The 20,388-nt window shown below is 46.3% G+C and overlaps 1 protein-coding gene across 1 annotated transcript in view; it reads left to right on the forward strand.

Moving 5' to 3' along the window:
- The window catches only part of grk5l (G protein-coupled receptor kinase 5 like), a 320,507-nt gene that overhangs the window by 253,479 nt on the left and 46,640 nt on the right, over positions 1-20,388 (forward strand). Inside the window, exons 6-9 of the mRNA XM_038821419.1 lie at positions 5,999-6,091; positions 9,578-9,641; positions 9,954-10,094; positions 13,350-13,540. Of these exons, the coding sequence (XP_038677347.1) occupies positions 5,999-6,091; positions 9,578-9,641; positions 9,954-10,094; positions 13,350-13,540 (489 nt within the window). The remainder of the gene's footprint in view (positions 1-5,998; positions 6,092-9,577; positions 9,642-9,953; positions 10,095-13,349; positions 13,541-20,388) is intronic.

Here is a 20,388-nt window from a genome sequence, read left to right on the forward strand (position 1 = left end):
TATCGGAACCGGAAGATACTACTGGTGTGAACAGCCAGACAGTTCCGGCCAAAATAAATATGTACAAATGTCACTACAAAAAGAAGGCATTATATTTATAAGGTTTGATGCAGGTATGATGTTAAATCTTTTGCTATGGTTATAATGAAATCTCGCCAATGAAATTAAAATGGATGCTAATGAGTTCTGATCAGGTTCTCACTATTTCTGGGTGAGAACCTGATCTCGCTGGGGGAGCAGGCTGGGAGACTTCCGATAGCTTTGATGCCCGATTCAAAGGGCCAGCGGGAATCCCGGCTAGAGTTAACGGCACTGGAGATTTGCCCCCTGAGGTATAGTTTTAAGTGGGTTTAATTTAATATTTCTGAACCTGGAAGGCTAAAAACCTATAGTTACATTCATGCTGGACAAAGGTTTTTCTAAGTGTGGAGGTTGGTTTCAATTCCAATTGTGATGCTAATGTACTTTGAGAAGGCTATGGCGTGAAGAGTAAATAGGCCAGCAGGAGTGTGCTGGAAGCAATTAGAGGCATTTTTAAAGGAAAAATGGGAGAGGTGTTTGGGGACTATCATCTGACAATCATCTGCCGGGATTCTCGGGAGAAATCCACAGACTTTTACTTGGGAGTCCAGAGCGGAGAGTGCATGTGTAATGCAAAAGGACTTGGTATTACAGAAACCATTGTAGCTGAAGGTGTATATTGTAATCCGTATTAATCTTAAAATCTGTGTATATTTGTTAAGGTAAGGGGGATGTGAAAGAGTATTGTATAATAATCCAATTTTGTCATGTTTAACTAAATGTTTTTTCTTGTTGGAACTAATTAGCAGCCCTGCGACACTGTTCCTCCACGTCTTATCAAAACGTCATGCAGCGGAATTCTCCGTCAGCGGGATCCTCCGGCATGCCGGCAGCGCATCCACGCCCGTTGGTTTCCTGATGCGAGTGGGATCCAGCCCTCAGTCTTTAGAGCCAGGGTTCCATTTTGGGATCTTCCTGTCCAGTTATAACATCAACTGGGATCATAACCGTCATTAGATTTGGCAATTTTCTCTGTATTATGATTTCAACTGGTGTATGGAAGATTAATTTCATTTGATATATTAAAAACCGCAGAATGGATTTAATGTAAATTTTTATGAGGTTGTGAGGAAACCATTTTACGTCATCGGAAAATTTCTATTGACAGTATGTCTGCTTTAGTGCCATAATAGACTACGGTTGAATCCTTGGTGAGGGCAGTAGTATAACTGTTCAGTGTCAGGCACTGGAGATCGAGAGTAATGAAACTACAGAACACTGAAGGGAGGATTTGCAAACTATTTGCATGTGATCCTTGCAAAAAAATTACCTACACAAAACAGAGTTTAAGCAAGACAATAGCCAAGCAAGAGCAAGAATTGGAGCAAAAATGTGCAGTGTTTGTTTAGTCAATTGATGTACATGTTTATATTGAGAGTATATCAAATTAAATTGGACTTGCCATTTTGACAGGAAATAAGCTTGTATTGGTATTGTAATGCACAATAGAAGTCAAGGCTGCAAGGAAAGAGCAAAAAATCTAGCCCAGTTTCCAGCAGAGGGCTCAGTTAGCTGGTGATACCCAGCCACTTTTACTGCTCAGCTGATTAGAATCCTGATCCAAAGAGGAATGCTGTTCAGAAGCAATGTAGAATGCTCATTGAAGCGCCATCTTAGACATGCTAATTAATTTACTTCCAGCTACTGATTACATCATTAACTTCAATTGCCTTGTCTCACTTTCAGGATTTGAGGTGTTGAAATGCTAAAACCAAATAGATTGATATCGTTATATTGATATCGTGGGCGGCAAGGTAGCACAGTGGTTAGCAATGTTGCTTCACAGCGCCTGGGTCCCGGGTTCGATTCCCGGCTTGGGTCACTGTCTGTGTGGAGTCTGCATGTTCTCCCTGTGTCTGTATGGGTTTCCTCCGGGTGCTCCGGTTTCCTCCCACAAGTCCCGAAAGATGTGCTGTTAGGTGAATTGGATATTCTGAATTCTCCCTCTATGTCCCCGAATAGGTGCCGGAATGTGGCGACGAGGGGCTTTGCACAGTAACTTCATTGCAGTGTTAATGTAAGCCTACGACAATAAAGATTATTACTATATTATTATAATCTGCCCTGCGATATCAATAATATGCATAGCATTTCTGCATAACTCTTGCTCTGGATTCACATTTTCCGCTGGTGATGCACCCCTGCCAGCGGGTTTTCCGGTGGAATGGGTTGGTTTAAATGGGAATTCTCATCGACAAGCGGCGGGAGGATAGAGGTTTGTCACCCGCGATCGGCGCGCCATTGAGAACCACACAGCAGGGAGACCAGAGAATGCCGGCCCTTATCTGAGGAATTTTGCATGTGACTGAATCCCATTGTTACATGTGAGTCTCTCCAATCATTTGCCTCGCATCCAAGGTACAACAGCTGTAATCCTCTGTTGCTAGGTTACATAGCCCCGAGCGCCAGGTTAAAGACCAGCTAATGTGAGTTTCTCTGTGTAATGAACAGGCTTAGATATATGCATAAATGTTTAGGTGCAACATGCCGTGTCGTCATTAGATGTCAATGTAACTGAGAATTTTGCAGTTCAGTGATTTTTTAAAAATTTCTTGCTGAGACCTAAGCTATACTTAACCAAAGTGGTGTCCATGCACCTGACACTTTGCAACGCCATCCTCGACCCACATTCAGAAAGACTAACAGCTGGAATGGCCTTCCCTATACCCTGGTTCTGCATAATAATAAGGGAGTAGAAACTCTGAAAACGAGGCACCATGCGTGAAGACATGGTCATGAGGTGACACTGTATTTTAAAATGTATTCTCTGAATGTGAGTAGCAAGGCCTAGCCAGCATTTTTTGCCAGTCCCTAGCTGCCCATTTGGTGGTGGGTCTTGAACAGCTGAAGTCTGTGTGGTGAAGCTGTTCCAACAATGCTGTTACGTAAGGAGTTCCAGGATTTTCAACCAGCAATAATGGAGAAAGGCAATACATGTCCAACACAGGCCGATGAGTGGCTTTGAGTGAAACTTGCAGGCGGTAGTGTCCCCAAGGGCTATCTTTGTCCTTCTAGTTGGTGGACATCACAGGTTTATTGTTTGCTGAGGCAGGGCCTGGCTACAGTGCTCACTACAGTTAATACGTAATACTGCATCGCTAGGCTTGTGGTGAAGGGAGTGAATGTTTCTAACTGGTGGATGGGGCACCACCGCGCTGACTGTTTTGTATTAGAAGGTGTTGAACCTCTTGAGCGTTGTTGAAACTGCACTCATCCAGTCTCGAGGCAAGTTATAGCCAATCTCTGACTTGCTTTAATAGCAATGAAATGATGTTCACTTCACCCCTGCCCCCTTCAAAAACCTCCAGGATGTTGATAGTGAGGCACTTGTGATGGCATTGAATGTCATGGGCAGCTGAGCATCCTCTCAATTGTTGGCACAGTCATTACGTAGTACCTCTGCGACACAGATGTTACATTCAATGTGATTTATGCTGGCTTTTAAATTGTGGCATAGCCAGTCCAGTTCTATAGGAACCAGAGATAGAAGCTTCTATCAGGAAGATCAGTGCTGAAATCAAATGTAGATTTTGCGGTAGATCCTGTGTAAGTGGGATCCAAGGAACTTTGGGCCATTATGTTTGCAAATTCTATGGATGTCAACTAATGACAGAACCCTAAACACGTCCATTTTATTATATTGACAGACAGCTCAAGTCTTTTCTGTAGTACTGAAGTAGAATGTTGATCATTTCCAGCACTGCTGGATAATGCTGATGTCAAAGTAAACAAGCAAATGGAACACCGTAGAGACGCAAGTCAACCAATTTTCTGCCTGGGACCGGGAATCATTCTTTGGGCTGAAGTTATGTGTCAGATTCAAGTTTGAGAATTCAGCTGAAGCTGATGATATCCTGTGGATGTGACATTTTAAATGTTATTGTAAGTTGATGAGACATTTTAAATATTATTATAAGTTAAGATAACTCCAATTGGAATACAAAGTGCAAGAAATGTGCTCAGGTTTGAAAGTTTGTGAACATTTTTCTTTTACAAACTACTTCAGAGTAGCAGTTAATTACGCTAACTATTATCTACAGTTATTTTAAGGTTGTGTCAGCATGTGGTCGAGGAAATGCTGTAATACAAGTAACATTCACAGTGTGTCTCTTCCACATGTGTAACACACGCGTAAATATATATTCACAAAGTGCAGAAACTTTTGCCTTCATTGGGACAGTAGTAACTCATTGCAAATTGTGTTCTTTTGAAGAACTTGCGTCTTAGTTTTTAAAACACTTGTTTCATATACGTGGGAGCAAGGCTAGTTTCTGAATCGCGATGTGCCAAGAATATAAATACCAGCCTTTAAAGTATTTTCTATCTAATAGAGGGTGGCACAGACACGGTGGGGGGGGGGGGGGGAATTGGAGGAAGATACATGAGAATTGCCATTCACGTTTAATGGCTGCTGGTTACCAACGCAGCTCTTGATTGGCCTCGATAGTAACTACATAACATTCTGAACGATATATATGTCAACAATATTCTGTCAATAAGTTACAGCTCCCTACTTCTTGTACCACCTGTGAGTTTTTGTAAAATGGCTAAAGTCTCATTAAATTGAATAATGGCAGTGGCTGTTCTGAACTTAAATGTAATAAAACCTGAGAGGCTTAAATGAGGTTATCAGTGTACAGTAAATGAGATGCGTGGTTCGCAAGTGATGTAATAAAATTCTGAAACCGAATTCTCCCGGAATTGAGAATCATAGCATGTAGATATGATGTTGGACCATGACAGCAGAGAGCACTCTGATGGTTCTGGCATTTATTACTGGGAGTGACTTGAGATGATTAGATCTGAATTCCTATACCATTTCCTTCTGACAAAATCAAATTGCCAGACATTGGGGAGGAAAGAAATTCTGTTGGACCAGCTTGACACTAAATATTTCAATAGCCAACCAAAGAAATTCCCGGTTATTTGCAGGAATTCAGTGCCATTCGTCCCAAATGAATGTTTTTGTGTCATAACTTTGCATTGCCTGGAGACATTATATGGCAAATGGCTAGAGCTACTAGCGTACGATCAGAAAAGGAAGCGACAGGCAGCGGAATATAATTGCCAAGAAATCAAACAATCAACCTAACGTAGTCCTTTAACAAGTCTTACAACAACATGTTTGTTTCAAACACTAGCTTTCGGAGCACTGCTCCTTGCTCGGGCGAATTCACCTGAGGAAGGAGCTGCGCTCCGAAAGCTTGTGTTTGAAACAAACATGTTGGACTTTAACCTCGTGTTGTAAGACTTCTTACTGTGCTCACCCCAGTCCAACGCCGGCATCTCGACATCATAGTTCTTTAAAAATGCTCTTTAAATATGAAATTTAAAATGATATATCTCTCATGGGGCAACGGCAGATTAAAGCTGCACTATAGATTTTTTAGTATGGTTCTATGTGGGGTTTATAGGGAGAGACTGGAGATGTCGGGCTGTTCTCCTCAGATAAAAGAAACTGAAGAGAAATGATAGAGGTGTTTAAAAATCATGGCTGGTTTTGATAGAGGAAATAAGGCAGATTGTCTCCAGTGGCAAAAGAGTCAGTAATCAGCGGACACAGATTGAAGATGAATGGCGAAAGAACCAGAGGCGAGATGAGGAATTTTTATTTTTCTGTGGCATGTTGTTGTGAGCTGTGGTGCACTGCCTCAAAGGACAGCACTGGGGGCTGTGGGGAAAGAGCGGAAGTGTGGCATTCCTTGGATAGCTGTCGTAAAACAAAACTGCCACATGCATTATGGGCCAAATGGCCTCCTGCTGGGTTGTAATATTCTATTCAGCGGATGCTAGTGGAAGGTTGTTTCAATAGCTGACACAATGTATACTTGGCACCTTTGTTACAGGTACTGCAAGATTGCTGTTCACTAAATCACATTTTTTTTTCTTTTGTATTTTTCATAATGTTCTACGACAGGTCGGTGCATGATTATCTCAGTGGACGGCCATTTAATGAATACCAGGAAAGCATGTACTTTGATCGCTTTCTCCAGTGGAAATGGTTGGAAAGGTAAGGATTGTAGAAGAACAGACATTGAACATTACATTATATTTTTGCTCAATTTTTTTTAAATCAAGGAGAAACTACTGAACATGCAAAAGAATTTAAGGTTGGGAACTACAGGCAGGTGCCACACCTAAAAAGTTTGATTTTATTTTCCAATAATGGAACTTGGGACTGAGATGATAGAGACAGTTTTATATCAAGAATGAAATATGTGGTACCCCAGTTGTCGATTTAATCCTTTTAAACACTATTTTTGTCAAAGTGTCTCACTTTTGTTGCCCACTTTTCCCAAATAATTTATAGGCCATAAGCTATAGGAACAGAATTAGGCCATTCAGCCCATCGAGTCTGCTCTGTCATTCAACCATGGCTGCTGTGCTCTTTATGCTTCACTAATTATTTGCCCAAGAGATACGCTTTTAGTCTCTGCCAGTGCTGCTCCGAGGTGTGTGCAAACACTCCAAGGAACTTTATTCCTTTGAGATGTCTCCCAAACATGCTCCTGTATTTGAAGAGCCAAAAGGACTCGAAACGTTAACTCTACTTTCTCTCCTTACAGGTGCTACCAGACCCGCTGGGTTTTTCCAGCGTTTTCTGTTCACGCTCCTGCATTGTTGAGCTTTTCTAGTTCCATAGAATTTCTATAGTGCAGAAGGAGGCTATTCAGCCCAGCGAGTCTGCACTGACCCTCCGAAAGAGCACCCAACCTAGGTCCACTCCCCCGCCCCATCCCCATAACCCCACCTAACTTGCACATCTTCTTACCCATATTATTTGTGACCAGCTTGAGACTTTTCATTTTGGAAAGTGCCTCCTTATTCACATTTAATGAATGATTTGGAAATGCTGCTTGTGCTAGACAAACAAACTGAAGATTGTCAACAGTGCGTTGGAAGAACAATCCGAGCCAGTGCTTAAAAAATAAATCATAATACAACATCAAACTAGCTGAAAAATGCTTGTTTTGACAGTGTATATTTTAACGTCAGGTAGAATAAATGGCAATACCCCAGCACTTAAAGGGGAAATACTCAGAAATAACTGCGTACTTACAGGTGTGACTGAATCATCCTCTAACTCTGCTTCCTGTTTAAAACTGCTGTCTAGAGGCAACTTGCAAGCAAAATTTTGTTTAGAATTGCCTTGATGTACTGAGATTTCTTTCCACTTCAGTAATGTTAGGAATGGAACTAATGAAGTATGAGTAGCATCTGCCTAGATTTTAGCCCTGACAAACTCTTATGTTAGGGGGGTGGGTAGAGGTGTGGGAATTGCTACTGCAAGGTCAGGAAAATATGAAAGTTGGGCTTCTTGAATGTCTTGCAGATTTTAACTGCCTCTAGACCTCCTTTAAGTGGGGCTCCCAATGACGAACCAGGATAGGCAGGCTTGAGGCCTTTCAGGCAGGAAACCTGCTTCGCAGGATCAAAGCCTACAAGATTACTGGAGATCATAGAATTGAGGTTGGAGGGGATTCTAATGGTAGCTGAGGGACCCATGATTCTGGAGGTAGTCTCATAGTGATCCTTTGGAGTCCGGATTGTAGTCGGGTGGGTGCGAGAGGAAGAGATCAATGGGTAGCTTGTTGGGCCTGGAGGAGACATTCCAGTCGTGCTGCGCAGGCCTTTATCTCATGGATTCAGACCTCCTTGTTGCTCTTAAGCTGCCCGGTTTCCCAAAGTCCTCCCTTTATTTAATTATTTCACGGACTGTAAGGCTGCTTTTTCCTGGATAGTGTCAAACTTACTGAGTGTTGTCGGAGCTGAACTCATTGAGGCAAGTGGAAGGTATTCCATCACACGCCTGACTTCTACCTTATAGATGGGGGACTGGCTTTGGGGAGTTAGGAGGTGACTAAATTGCCAGCCTCTGACCTGCTCTAGTAGCCACAGTATTTATATGGCTGGTCCAGTTTTGTTTCTGGTAAACGGTAACCCCCAGGATGTTGATCATGGGTGTTCAGTAATGCTAATATCATTTTATGTCAAGGGGAGGGGGTTACAATTTCTCCGTAGAAAATGGCCATTGCCTGGCATGAATGTTACGTGCCACCTGTCAGCCCAACCCTGAATGTTGTCCAGGTCTTGCTGCGCATGGTCACAGCATGACCAGTGGTTCAAAAAGAGAAACAATTGTTTAAAATTAACCGGCAATTCTAAGAGTACTGAAATGTGTGTCTATAATGTGTGTCTATAATGTATCAGGACAGCCTAGCCAATTGCCTTTCCCATTATGAACTAATTATGGTTAATCAAATTCATAAACTCAGTATAACTTTGTTTAATAAGCTGGATTCACATGCCTAGTGAGCATGCCCTGTTGACCCAACTGTTTTCCTGCATAATGGGAAGATATTTCTGTCCTTCCGCCAATGACTTATTTGTGATGCATAGCTCTTGTAAACGGTTGGATGACTGAAATAATATTGTCCATGGCTGAAGGTGTTAAGTGAAACATTGCATAACATTTTGGGAAACAAATGAAGTCCAAAAGAGGAAGGAATATAAAGGAGTTATTTTAACCCTGAATTTGTTGAAGTGTTTAAGGAGAGGCAGATGGAGCATATCTAGAACCAATGAAAATAGGAGTAGGAGAAGGCCATTTAGCGCTTCAAGACGGCTTCACCATTCATTTTGATCGTGGCTGATCATCCAACTCAATAGCCTGATCCCTCCCTTCTCTGCACCCCCACGCCATATCCATTGATCCTCTTGGCCCCATGTGCTAGATTTAATTCCTTCTTGAAAACATACAATGTTTTGGCCTCAACTGTGATAGCAAATTCCACAGGCCAACCACTCTCTGGGTGAAGACATTTCTCCCTAATCCCTGTCCAAAATGGTCTACTCCGTATCCTCTGACTGTAACCCCTGGTTCTGGACACCCCACCATCGGGAACATCCTTCTTGCATTTACCCTGTCCAGTCCTGTTAGAATTCTATGAGATACCCTCTTTATTTTTCTGAACTCCAGCCAATATAATCCTAACAGACTCAATCTTTCCTCATACATCAGCCCCACCATCCCAGGAATCTTCGCTGCACTCCCTCTAGAGCAAGAACATCCTTCCTCAGATAGGGAGACCAATACTGCACGCAATATTCCAGGTGTGGCCTCACTGAGGCGCTGTACAGTTGCAGCAAGACATCCTTGCCCCTATACACGAATCCTCTAGCAATGAAGGCCAGCATACCATTTGCCTTGTTTGGCACCTGCTGCACTTGCATGCTTATTTTCAGTGATTGCCGTACGAGGACACCCAGGTCCCGTTGCACATTCCCTTCTCCTAATCAATGGCCATTTAGATAATAATCTGCCTTCTCATTTTTGCTACCAAAGTGGATAACCTCACATTTATCCAAATATATTGCATCGAGTATCCTTGGAACAAAGGGATGAGAAATGTTAGAACGTATCCATGCCTGAACCTATTGTCCATTCGTTCATCATAAAAAGGAAGATATTGCTAATATTGTATTTTTCTTTCAGACAAGCAGTAACAAAAAACACATTTCGGCAATATAGAGTACTAGGAAAAGGTGGCTTTGGTGAGGTAGGTAGTCCTGACAGCTAATTTCTGCTCAGGTTTTTCATCAGGACGTTTAAAGTCAAATTACCTACAAGAAAATATACTGATTAGAAATTCCATTTCTGTTTCTCTATAACGTCATATGAAATGTTTTAACGAGTATTTTAGCTGCTACAGTGCCTCAGATAAAATTCTAACAATGTGCTACCTTCTCAATTATTAATGGGCAGAGAGTGGTTTAGAGATTAAAATGCCGTTAAAGGCCTGCGGCACCTCACCTCTTTTAAATACATGGAAAATTCGCAGAGGCATTCATTTTGTTTTCCTCAAATGTAGGTCTGTGCCTGTCAAGTGCGAGCCACGGGAAAAATGTATGCTTGCAAGAAGTTGGAGAAAAAGCGAATAAAAAAGAGAAAGGGAGAAGCGATGGCTTTGAATGAAAAGCAGATTTTAGAAAAAGTCAACAGTAGATTTGTAGTAAGTATTTGAGATTGATTGCCCATTGGCCATTGCCTTCAGTCAGCCGAAATGATGTTCAGAATCCAAGCCAAGTGGCGTGTTTCGGTGTTGAATTTTATATTGTATATCGTGTCCTCATTTAGTCCACTCGTGGTTTTCTAATTGCGTTGGACAGGTTTATCCAGCACTCTGCCCTGCGATTGTGCTGAGCATGTTTATTCTTCAACTGTATCTCTCGGCAGCCTGTGTGCAAACGGTGATTGGTCATCTTGATATTTTGTCGCATTTTAAATTAATTGACTCATCAACCTTGGGTTTCTTTCTTGGGAATTGGTCACATGTTCTGTTCATACATTGAGTTGTCAATGGCTGTAATTTAAACTGGGTTGGATTTCCATTAATCGGGATAAATCTTCTCATTTGCCTCTGGCTTCCTGTTGAAGATATATTTTCAGTCAATGATCCATGCCTCTACCCACGCGTTCATAAATAGAAGGACCAGGAAGTTGTGCTCCCCTTCGCAGCGGACGTGATTGGCGATGGGAGCGCAAGATATCGCTAGAGGCCCAAAACTCAATTTATGCCGGCGATTTCTCCTTGCAATTAAGAACATAAGAACATAAGAACTAGGAGCAGGAGTAGGCCATCTGGCCCCTCGAGCCTGCTCCGCCATTCAATGAGACCATGGCTGATCTTTTGTGGACTCAGCTCCACTTTCCGGCCCGAACACCATAACCCTTAATCCCTTTATTCTTCAAAAAACTATCTATCTTTACCTTAAAAACATGTAATGAAGGAGCCTCAACTGCTTCACTGGGCAAGGAATTCCATAGATTCACAACCCTTTGGGTGAAGAAGTTCCTCCTAAACTCAGTCCTAAATCTACTTCCCCTTATTGTCCCGAACTATCCCTGTAATGACGTTAGGAGAATCCCGACGTTCAACGTCAAGAAGCCCATTACAATAAACTAGCATCTCGTTATCAGGCCTCTGCGTCTGATAATTCCCCACCACTCACTGTTACATAATCCATTCACGTCAGTGGGTGGACATTCTGGCATGAGTTGCGACAGGCCTCGCACAGCATGCACCTGGCGAGCAGAACCTGCCAGAGGAGTTCAGGTGAGTGCATCTCTCGGGGGGGGGGGGGGGGGGGAGAGGGTCTTGCCCAGGCACTGCCCCCTTGCACTATCCCACGACTGCTCCTTGCACTGCTCCAGCACTGCCCCCTGGCAGTGGTAGTGCCAGGGGACAGTGTCAGAGGATGGTCCATGGCAGGGCAGGTGTAGCAAGAGGCAGTGTTATGGGGGCTTGGGGTCTGGTGTGTTGTTATGGGATGGGGGATAGTGTTCTGGGGCAGGAGAGGTTCTATTTTTAATTTTATGCATAGAGAGGCAGCGTGACCTTTTTAAACCTAACTTACTGGTGGGATTAAGTATGCCTCGCCAGCGTTACATCATGGGACCACCCCTTCACTTTGTTTTGTCTTGTCAGCCGAACAATATGGCGGAGGAAGCGACCTTCGGGTTCCACTCCTTTTTTTTTTCTCACCTGTTACTCCCCTTTGCCTAAACATAGCAAAATTCCACTCCGGGTCTTTATACATTAACTGAACAGCTCCATGGGACATGTTTTCAAAAATCCAAAATGGAAACCGAAAATTCAGGAAGTGCACGAGAGCCTGATGAGTAAGTGAAATGCTAAGAATAGGTCAGCTTTGTAGCTGTAACCCATCACCATTCATCTTTTTAAATGCATTCCTCAAAAATAATTATTATAAAGAAGAAACAGTGTTTTGAGAAAATTCCATAACTTATAGAAATGATTTCAGTCTGTGTTAAGTTTGGGAATACTTTGTGATATTTTAGCTGGTGTACTTCAGAAACCATAAAGGCGGCTTTCATGAAGCTTTCTTCTCTGAATAGACGAATTGCCTTGTGAATTGAGGAAAGAGTAAGTCATTGGTTAATCAATCTACTAATGGCAGTGCATTCCAGACTGTCATCACCCTCTGGGTAAAAAAGGGTTTTCCACAGTTCCCCCATAAACGTTCTGCCTCTCACCTTGAACTTGTGTCCCCTGGTAACTGACCCTTCAACTAAGGGGAACAGGTGCTCCCTATCCACCTTGTCCATGCCCCTCATAATCTGGTACACCTCGATCAGGTCACCCCTCAGTCTTCTCTGCTCCAGGGAAAATAACCCAAACAAACCTATGCAACCTCTCTTCGTAACTTAAATGTTCCATCCCAGGCAACATCCTGGAGAATCACCTCTGCACCCCCTCCTGTACAATCACATCCTTCCTATAATGTGGTGACCAGAATTGCACACTGTACTCCAGCCGTGGCTTCGCCAAAGTAACGTGGATGAGCACTTGGCCCATCATAACATTGAAGGCCACGGGGCAAGTGCTGGTAATGGGATTAGGTAGGCAAGTCATGTGTCTTTCATGCATCGGTACAGACTTGATGGGCCGAAAGGCCTCTTCAGCACTGTATTACTCTGTAATTCTGTGTCTGTTGACCATATGTTCCATGTTTTTCTTATCTTAGATCCTAAAAGTATTTATGTATCTGCAAGCCATTTGGTGAAAATTGAATTATGCAATTTTGTTCTGATGATATTGTGGTATGTTAAGTGGTTAGCGTTGTGCTGTGATGACATTTCTGGCGAGTACTTCATTGCGCTGGATTATTCCACCCCGCCCGCCGCAAGATCGGCGTGGACGATGTACAGGTCCATTGACCTCGGGCGGGAATTTCCCGTCGCCGTGTTGATGCGGCCGGAGAATCCCGCCCCATACCATTGAAGAGTGTTTCCCCCGCCACATAGTGAAAGTGGAATTAACTCTTATGAGCTTTTACTATGGAGACGATTTATTATTTTAATATTCATGAATTAGAAATGAGAACAGCATTCAATTCTTGACGCAAGACACATCCACAGCAAAAAACAATTTCAGCAGACAAAAGTTAGAACTATCAGGCAGGGGAAACAAAGCTCTCATATGAATTAAAAGTTGCTGTTTTATACTCGGCTTGACTACTTGCCAAGACTGTGAGAAATCTTGTCCCTTAATGACTTAAAATCGGCCATATTTTTATGAATATTAATAGGTGTAATAATACTTTGGAATTCAAATTATGCCATAAACTGCTCAAGCTCTGCTATCTGTTCACAATGCCATCTGCATTGCCTGAATTAGATGTTGCTTTATAATTACTCCTGGGTATTGTTTGATCAACTTTTTTTCTGTTTACCATGCTTATAGGTTAATTTAGCTTATGCTTATGAAACAAAGGACGCACTGTGTTTAGTTCTGACATTAATGAATGGGGGTGACTTGAAGTTCCACATCTATAACATGGGAAATCCAGGCTTTGAAGAAGATCGGGCAGTATTTTACGCGGCTGAGATCTGCTGTGGCCTGGGAGATCTCCATAAGGAGAACATTGTTTACAGGTGAGAGAAGATGTACAAGTTCCAAATTCCAGAGCATCCACTGTTTAGAACCATTACTTGCTTCTTCTAAATTGCAATGAGATCCCTTTTCATGGAATGGTGCTTCTGTTTAACAAATAAAACATGTTCTGCTGTATCGGAATGAATTAAGAAGATCCCACCAGATTGGAAAATAGCGAATGGAATTTCTCTGTTCAGTAAAGGAGCAAAATGGGAAGCAGGAAACAACAGGCCAGTTAGCCAAATGTCCGTCACAGGGAACATTCTAGAATCTATTATTAAGGACGGTGCTTAGAAAATCTTAATCCAATCACGCAGCGCCAACGTGGTTTTGCAAAAGTGAAATCACGTTTGACTAATTTATTGGAGTTCCTTGAGGAAGGAACATGGATAAAGGGGAGCCTGCAGATGTGGTGCTCCAAAAGGTGTTTGATAAAATGTCACATCAAAGATTACTGCGCAAAATAAGAGTTTGTGGTGTAGGGGGTAACATTTTGACAAGGATAGAAGATTGGTTAGCTAATAAGAAATCGTATGTAGGGATAAATTGGTAATTTTCGGGTTGGCAAGCTGTAACTAGCAGAGTGCCGCAGGAATCAGTCTTGGGGCATTAACTTTGCAAACTATGGGGCAGCACGGTGGCCTAGTGGTTAGCACAACCGCCTCACGGCGCTGAGGTCCCAGGTTCGATCCCGGCTCTGGGCCACTGTCCTTGTGGAGTTTGCACATTCTCCCCGTGTCTGCGTGGGTTTCGCCCCCACAACCCAAAAAATGTGCAGAGTAGGTGGATTGGCCACGCTAAATTGCCCCTTAATTGGAAAAAATAATTGGGTAATCTAAATTTATAAAAAAAAACTTTGCAAACTATATTAATGCCTTGGATGAAGGGATGGAATATATGGGGTGGAGTCCTCCGCACCTTCAGGGGCTCAGCCGCCGCCGGAGTAGTTTGCGCCCTGCCGGCCGGCATAGAAGGCCATTGGCGTCACGCCAGCCGGGGCCGAAGGTACACAGCCGGCCGGCGTGAGTCTGCACATGTGCGGGAGCGTCAGCAGCTGCTGACATCATCCCTGTGCATGCACGGGGGGGGGGGCGTTCACCTACCGTCGGCCATCGCGGAGGCTGACACGGCCGACGCGTAGGAAAAGAGTGCCCCCACAGCATAGGCCCGCCCGCGGATTGGTGGGCCCCGATCATGGGCCAGGCCACCGTGGGGGCACCCCCCGGGGCCAGATTGCCCCGCGCCCCCCGAAGACCCCGGAGCCCGCCCACGCCGCCAGGTCCCGCCGGTAAGGGACTTAGTCAGATCCACGCCGGCGGGACAGGCAAAAAATCAGCTGGACTCCAGCCCATCACGGGCCGGAGAATTCGGGCAGCACCGGGGTCCATTGAGTCTCACCTGTTCCCGCCATTCTCCGAGGCAGGTGGCGCGAATCATGCCTCGCTGTCTTTTGGAGGGCTGGAGAATTCGGAGGACGGCGGGAGCGGGATTCACGCCGACCCCCGGCAATCCTCCGACCCTGCGGGGGTCGGAGAACCCCCCACATGGTTGCTCAATTTGTCAATGACAAAGATAGGGAAAAGAATAAGTTGTGAAGAGGACATAAGGGGCGGGATTCTTCAAAAACCGACGGTGTAGGCAACTCCGGCACGAAGGAGTTGGATGAACCACTCCTGCATTGGGCCGCCCCAAAGGTGCGGAATCCTCCGCACCTTCAGGGGCTAGGCTGGCAGCAGAGTGGTTTGCACCGCACCGGCCAGCCCGGAAGGGGCTTGGAGCACATGGCAACCGGCGCCGTAGGGCCTCTGCCAGCCGGTGCGAGTTGGCGCATGCGCGGGAGAGCCAGCATGTGCTGGCGCCATCCCAGGGTATGCGCAGGGGGGTTCATCTACACGTCTGCCATCGCGAACTGTTACAGGAGCCGACGCGGAAGAATAGAGTGTGCCCACAGCACAGGCCCACCCGTGGATCGGTGGGATCCGATCGCAGGCCAGGCCACCGCGGGAGCACCTCCTGGGGCCAAATCCCCCCGCGCCCCTCGAGGACCCCGGAGGCCGTCCGTGGAGCGAGGTCCCGCCGGTAAGTACCTGTTGTAATTTCCGCCGGTAGGACCGGCCGTAAACTGGCGGCCACTTGGCCCATCGCGGGCCGGAGAATCGCCGGGGGGCTGTTGCCAACGCTACGCCAAATCCCCGGCGCCGGAGAATTCAGCAGCCGGCGGGGGCAGGATTCATGTCGCCCCCGGCGATTCTCCGGCCCGGCGGGGGTGTCGGAGAATCCCGCCCAAGGAAATGAAAAAAGGGCAGAATGAGCAGACAAAAATTTTGCAGATGGAGTCAAATGTAGGGAAATGTGGATTTGTCCATTTTGGTAGAAAGCATAGAAAAGCTGTATGCTATTTAAATGACGAGAGATCGCAGAGCTCTGAGGTACAGAGGGACCTGGCTGCCCTGGTTAGTTTGCAGGTATAGCAAGTTTTAAGGAAGGCAAATGGACTATTGTCATTTATTGCAAGGGGAATGGAATATGGGTGGCACTGTGGCACAGTGGTTAGCACTTCTGCCTCACAGCACCAGGGACCCGGGTTCAATCCCGGCCTTGTGTGATTGCCTGTGTGGCGTTTGCACGTTCTCCCCATGTCTGCGCGGGTCTCGTCCGGGTGCTCCGGTTTCCTCCTAAAGTCCAAGGATGTGCAAGTTAGGTAGGTTGGCCGTGCTAAATTGCCTATTAGTATCCAAAGATGTGCAGGTTAGGTGGTTCAGAAATTAAGGGCACAGGGTGGATGCTCTTTCAGAGGGTCAGTGCAGGCTCGATGTGCCAAATGGCCTCCGTCTGCATTGCAGGAATTCTGTGAATATAAAAGGAAGGGAGTTTTGCTAAATTTGTACAAGGTATTGGTGAAAGCACACCTAGAGTAGTGTGTAGAGTTTTGGCCTCATTCCTTGACAAATGATATAATAGAATTAGAAGCAATTCAGAGAAGGTTCACCTGATTTATTCCCAGGATGATGGGGCTGTTTTACGAAGAAAGATTGGACTAGTTGGGCCTGTATCCATGGGAGTTTGGAAGAATGAGAGACACTCCGATTGAAACACATAGGGCGTGATTCTCCGACACCCCCCCCCCCCCCCCCCCGGCCGGGTCGGAAAATCCCCGGGGGGGGAATGGGGGGCGTGAATCCCACTCCTGCTGCATTTTCCAGCACCAGTTTTCGGGCGGGGGCGGGGTTTACGCCACACTGGTCGGGGGCCATTGGCAGCGCCCCCCCCCCCCCCCCCCCCCCCCAACCCGGTCAGTTCCTGGCCAGTCCCGCCGGCGTGAAATGGACATGGTCCCACACGGTGAGACCTGGCTGTTAGGCCGTCTAGTACCCTCTGGGGGGGTGCGGGGGGATCCCATGGTGGCCTGGCCTGTGATCAGGGCCCACCGATCTGCGGGCAGGCCTGTACCGTGGGGGCATTCCTTGCCGGCCTCTATAGGGCTCCGCCATGGCCAGCGCAGAGAAGAACCCCCATGCGCATGTGCAAGAACATGCATGCCGGTCTGCACATTTGTGGAACCACACCGGCCGTTCTGCGCATGCGCCAACTCACGCCGGCCTTTTGCCGGCAGTTGGCGCGGCACCAACCCCTCCGGCGCCAACCCCTCCGGCGCTAGCCTCGCCCCCGGAAGTGCGGAAGATTCTGCAACTTCCAGTTAGCCCGACGCTGGAGGGGTTCCCGCCGTTCTTGGCGTCGGCGTCGGGCCATCCTGCCAATTGCGGGAGAATCCCACCCATAAGATCTGGAGGAGACCTGACCCGGTGGATGCTGAGAGGATGTTTCCCCTTTTGAGAGTGACTAGAACTAGGGGACACAGTTTAAAAATGGGGTTTCCCATTTAAAATGGAGATGAGGAGATATTTTTTCAGAGTTGTTAATTTGTGAATTCCCTTCGTTAGAGATCAATGGAGTAAGCATCATTGAATGTTTTTAAGGCTGAGTTAGATAGATTACTGATTGACAAGGCAGTCAAAACATAAGTGGGTAGAGAGGAAAGTGTCAGGGCAGCCATGATCTTATCAAATGGTGGAGCAAGCTCAATGGGTGGAATGTACGTAAGACTTTGGGCACAATCTAACGGCCGCTGTCGTTCCGGACGTGAAACTGCACAAGCCGGTTAGAACGCAGGAGGGGCCAAAATCGGGATCCAATCTAACCGGCCCACTCCCGTTGGCGAGATCAGGAACCTGCCGCGATGTGGTGAGAAACCAATAATCACCAATAAAAGCCAAACTCCATCTCGTTAATGGGAAGGACCTCATATCAAACAACCTCCCGCAATCTTATCAACCACCCAGTCAGTGATCATCCGGGCGTCGATTAGGACTGGTCAACACAAATGTGGGCCAGGCGTCACAGCACCTGTGGGGCCTCCCAGGCCATGGGAGATCCCTGGCTGGTCAGGGGCAGAGTGGCACCGGGCTTGCCCTCTTGACACCTGGGCATCTTGGCACTGCAGGCTGGCACTTTGGTACTGCCACTATCACTGCTAAAGTGCCCGGGTGTCACTGCCAGCCTGGCAGGGGCATGGCCAGGGTGGCACTGCCAAGGCTCAGGGCCTGAGGGGGCCACACTGAGGACAGGAGGGTTGAGGCGAGTATGAAATGGGGGGGGCAGGGGGAGAGTTGGGGTGAAGGGCAGGTATGGAGTGGCCTTCGGAGGTTTGGGGGGGGTGAAGGCTGAAGGTTGGGGGTCCTGGAAATGGGGGCCCAAAAGGGGGTGTAGGCAGAGGGCCTCAGCAGGGTGTTATCACTTGGGGGTTTGGTGTAATGGCCATTCTGGACAGCAAAAATAATTGGTTAAATTAACACCCCTTTGCCCACTAATTGTTGGGAGTCCAACAGTTGCCAAAACCAAGTTGCTTTCAATACCCAGCAGGTCCTTCAGTATCTGAAAAATGGGACTATGTCAATTTGGGGTTGGAAACCCGAAGACCAGATCCTTTCTGAATCCTGATGCCAGGCTGCACCAAGCCACGAATGCAAAGCAATCGTTAAACTCCCTAACTGGTCTGGAATCCGGTTCAGTGCCCAGTTAATGGCATGGATCATTAGCAAGGGCTTTCTGCACAGTTGATCAGCAAATGCATATGGCAGCCATGATGGGGCCTGCTGCTGCCTTGCACCGGCCACGAGGCAAAACAGTAAAGGGCCAACAGCCTCAACATGCACATTGGTGGCATAAACAGAAAATTGAAATGTACTACGCTGATGCAGAGCAAGGTCCTCCAGGTCCCAAATTTTCAGCCTATAAGAACCCATCAATTTCTGCCTGCATGGAGTCTTAACAGCTGTGCGCCAGACTGCTCAGCTTTGGCAATTTCCAATTTGAAATCAACACCTTTCCTTAACAAGCTCCTGGCGGAACTTTACAGACCATTGATTGGAGGCACGCATGTTCCTGATTCCTTCCCCACCCAAACCCTCACTGGCTGCATTGGGACACTGACATACCCTTTGCGAGCACTGTTTTCAAAGCGCCCTGACCCCTGGGCTGGGGAACTGAAAATCCCTGCCGAGAAGTCAGGTTAATGTTTATCCATCCAACTGCCAACCTTTTTGAAAGGGTTTGCATATGAAACCTTGACCTGCTTTCTTCTTGTCTTAAGATGCGACGAGAGATCCTGTCCATTTCCAGTTAGAGAATCTCACCACAGGCAATAAATGACTGGACTATTTAATTCCTTCCTCTTGCTCAGATTCATTCAGAATCTGTGCAGAAGCACTAGTCAAGAGCATCAGTGACCTGAAAATGAAGAGTGTTCATTGACCTTGCCAAGATCGTTCAAACTCTCGGAATAAGCAGATCACTAGATTTAACTGAAACTACTTGTTACTAAAAAACAACTATTAACCCTGTCAATAGGAAAATTAAAATCGGAGTGGTGTCCATACCATGGCTTACAAGGGAAATTACAGATAGTATTAGATCCAAGGAAGAGGCATACAAATTGACCAGGAAAAGCAACAGACCTGAGGATTGGGAGCAGTCTAGAATTCAGCAAACGAAAACCAAGGGATTGATCAAGAAAGGGGAAATAGTGGGCAGCACGGTGGGGCAGTGGTTAGCACTGCTGTCTCACGGCGCTGAGGTCCCAGGTTGGATCCAGGCTTTGGATCACTGTCCGTGTGGAGTTTGCACATTCTCCCCGTGTTTGCATGGGTTTCACCCCCACAACCCAAAGGTGTGCAGGGTAGGTGGATTGGCCATACTAAATTGTCCCTCAATTGGAAAAAATGAATTGGGTACTTTAAATTTATTTTAAAAACGAAAGGGGAAATAGAATATGCCGTTTAGCTTGCGGGGAACATAAAAACTGACGGTAAATGTTTCGATAGGTATGTGAAGAGAAAATGATTGGTGAAGACAAATGTCAGAAACAGGAATTTATAATGGGGAACAAAGAAATGGCTGACCAACTAAATACATACTTTCATTCTGTCTTCACAAAGGAGGACACAAATAACATACCAGAATTGTTGGCGAACACAGAGTTTAATGAGAGGGAGGAACCAAAGGAAATCAGTCTTAGGAGAGAAATGGGGCGGGATTCTCATCTGCCCGCCGGGCTGGAGGATTGCCGGGGGGGGCGGTGTGAATCCAGCCCTGATGCCAGCTGCCGGATTCTCCGGCGCCGGTTTTTCGGCAAGGGCGGGAATCGCGCCGGTCGGGGGCTGTTGGCAGTGGGGTGTCGTCTCCCCCTGCCGATTCTCCGGCCTGCAATGGGCCGAGTGGCTGCCCATTTTCGGCGGGCCCTGGCTGTGCGGGCGGCCTGCAGAGTCCTGGGGGGGGGTATCTGTCCCTG

The sequence above is a fragment of the Scyliorhinus canicula genome, chromosome 16 (genome assembly GCF_902713615.1).
Source record: "Scyliorhinus canicula chromosome 16, sScyCan1.1, whole genome shotgun sequence".
In the NCBI taxonomy this organism is placed as follows: domain Eukaryota; kingdom Metazoa; phylum Chordata; class Chondrichthyes; order Carcharhiniformes; family Scyliorhinidae; genus Scyliorhinus; species Scyliorhinus canicula.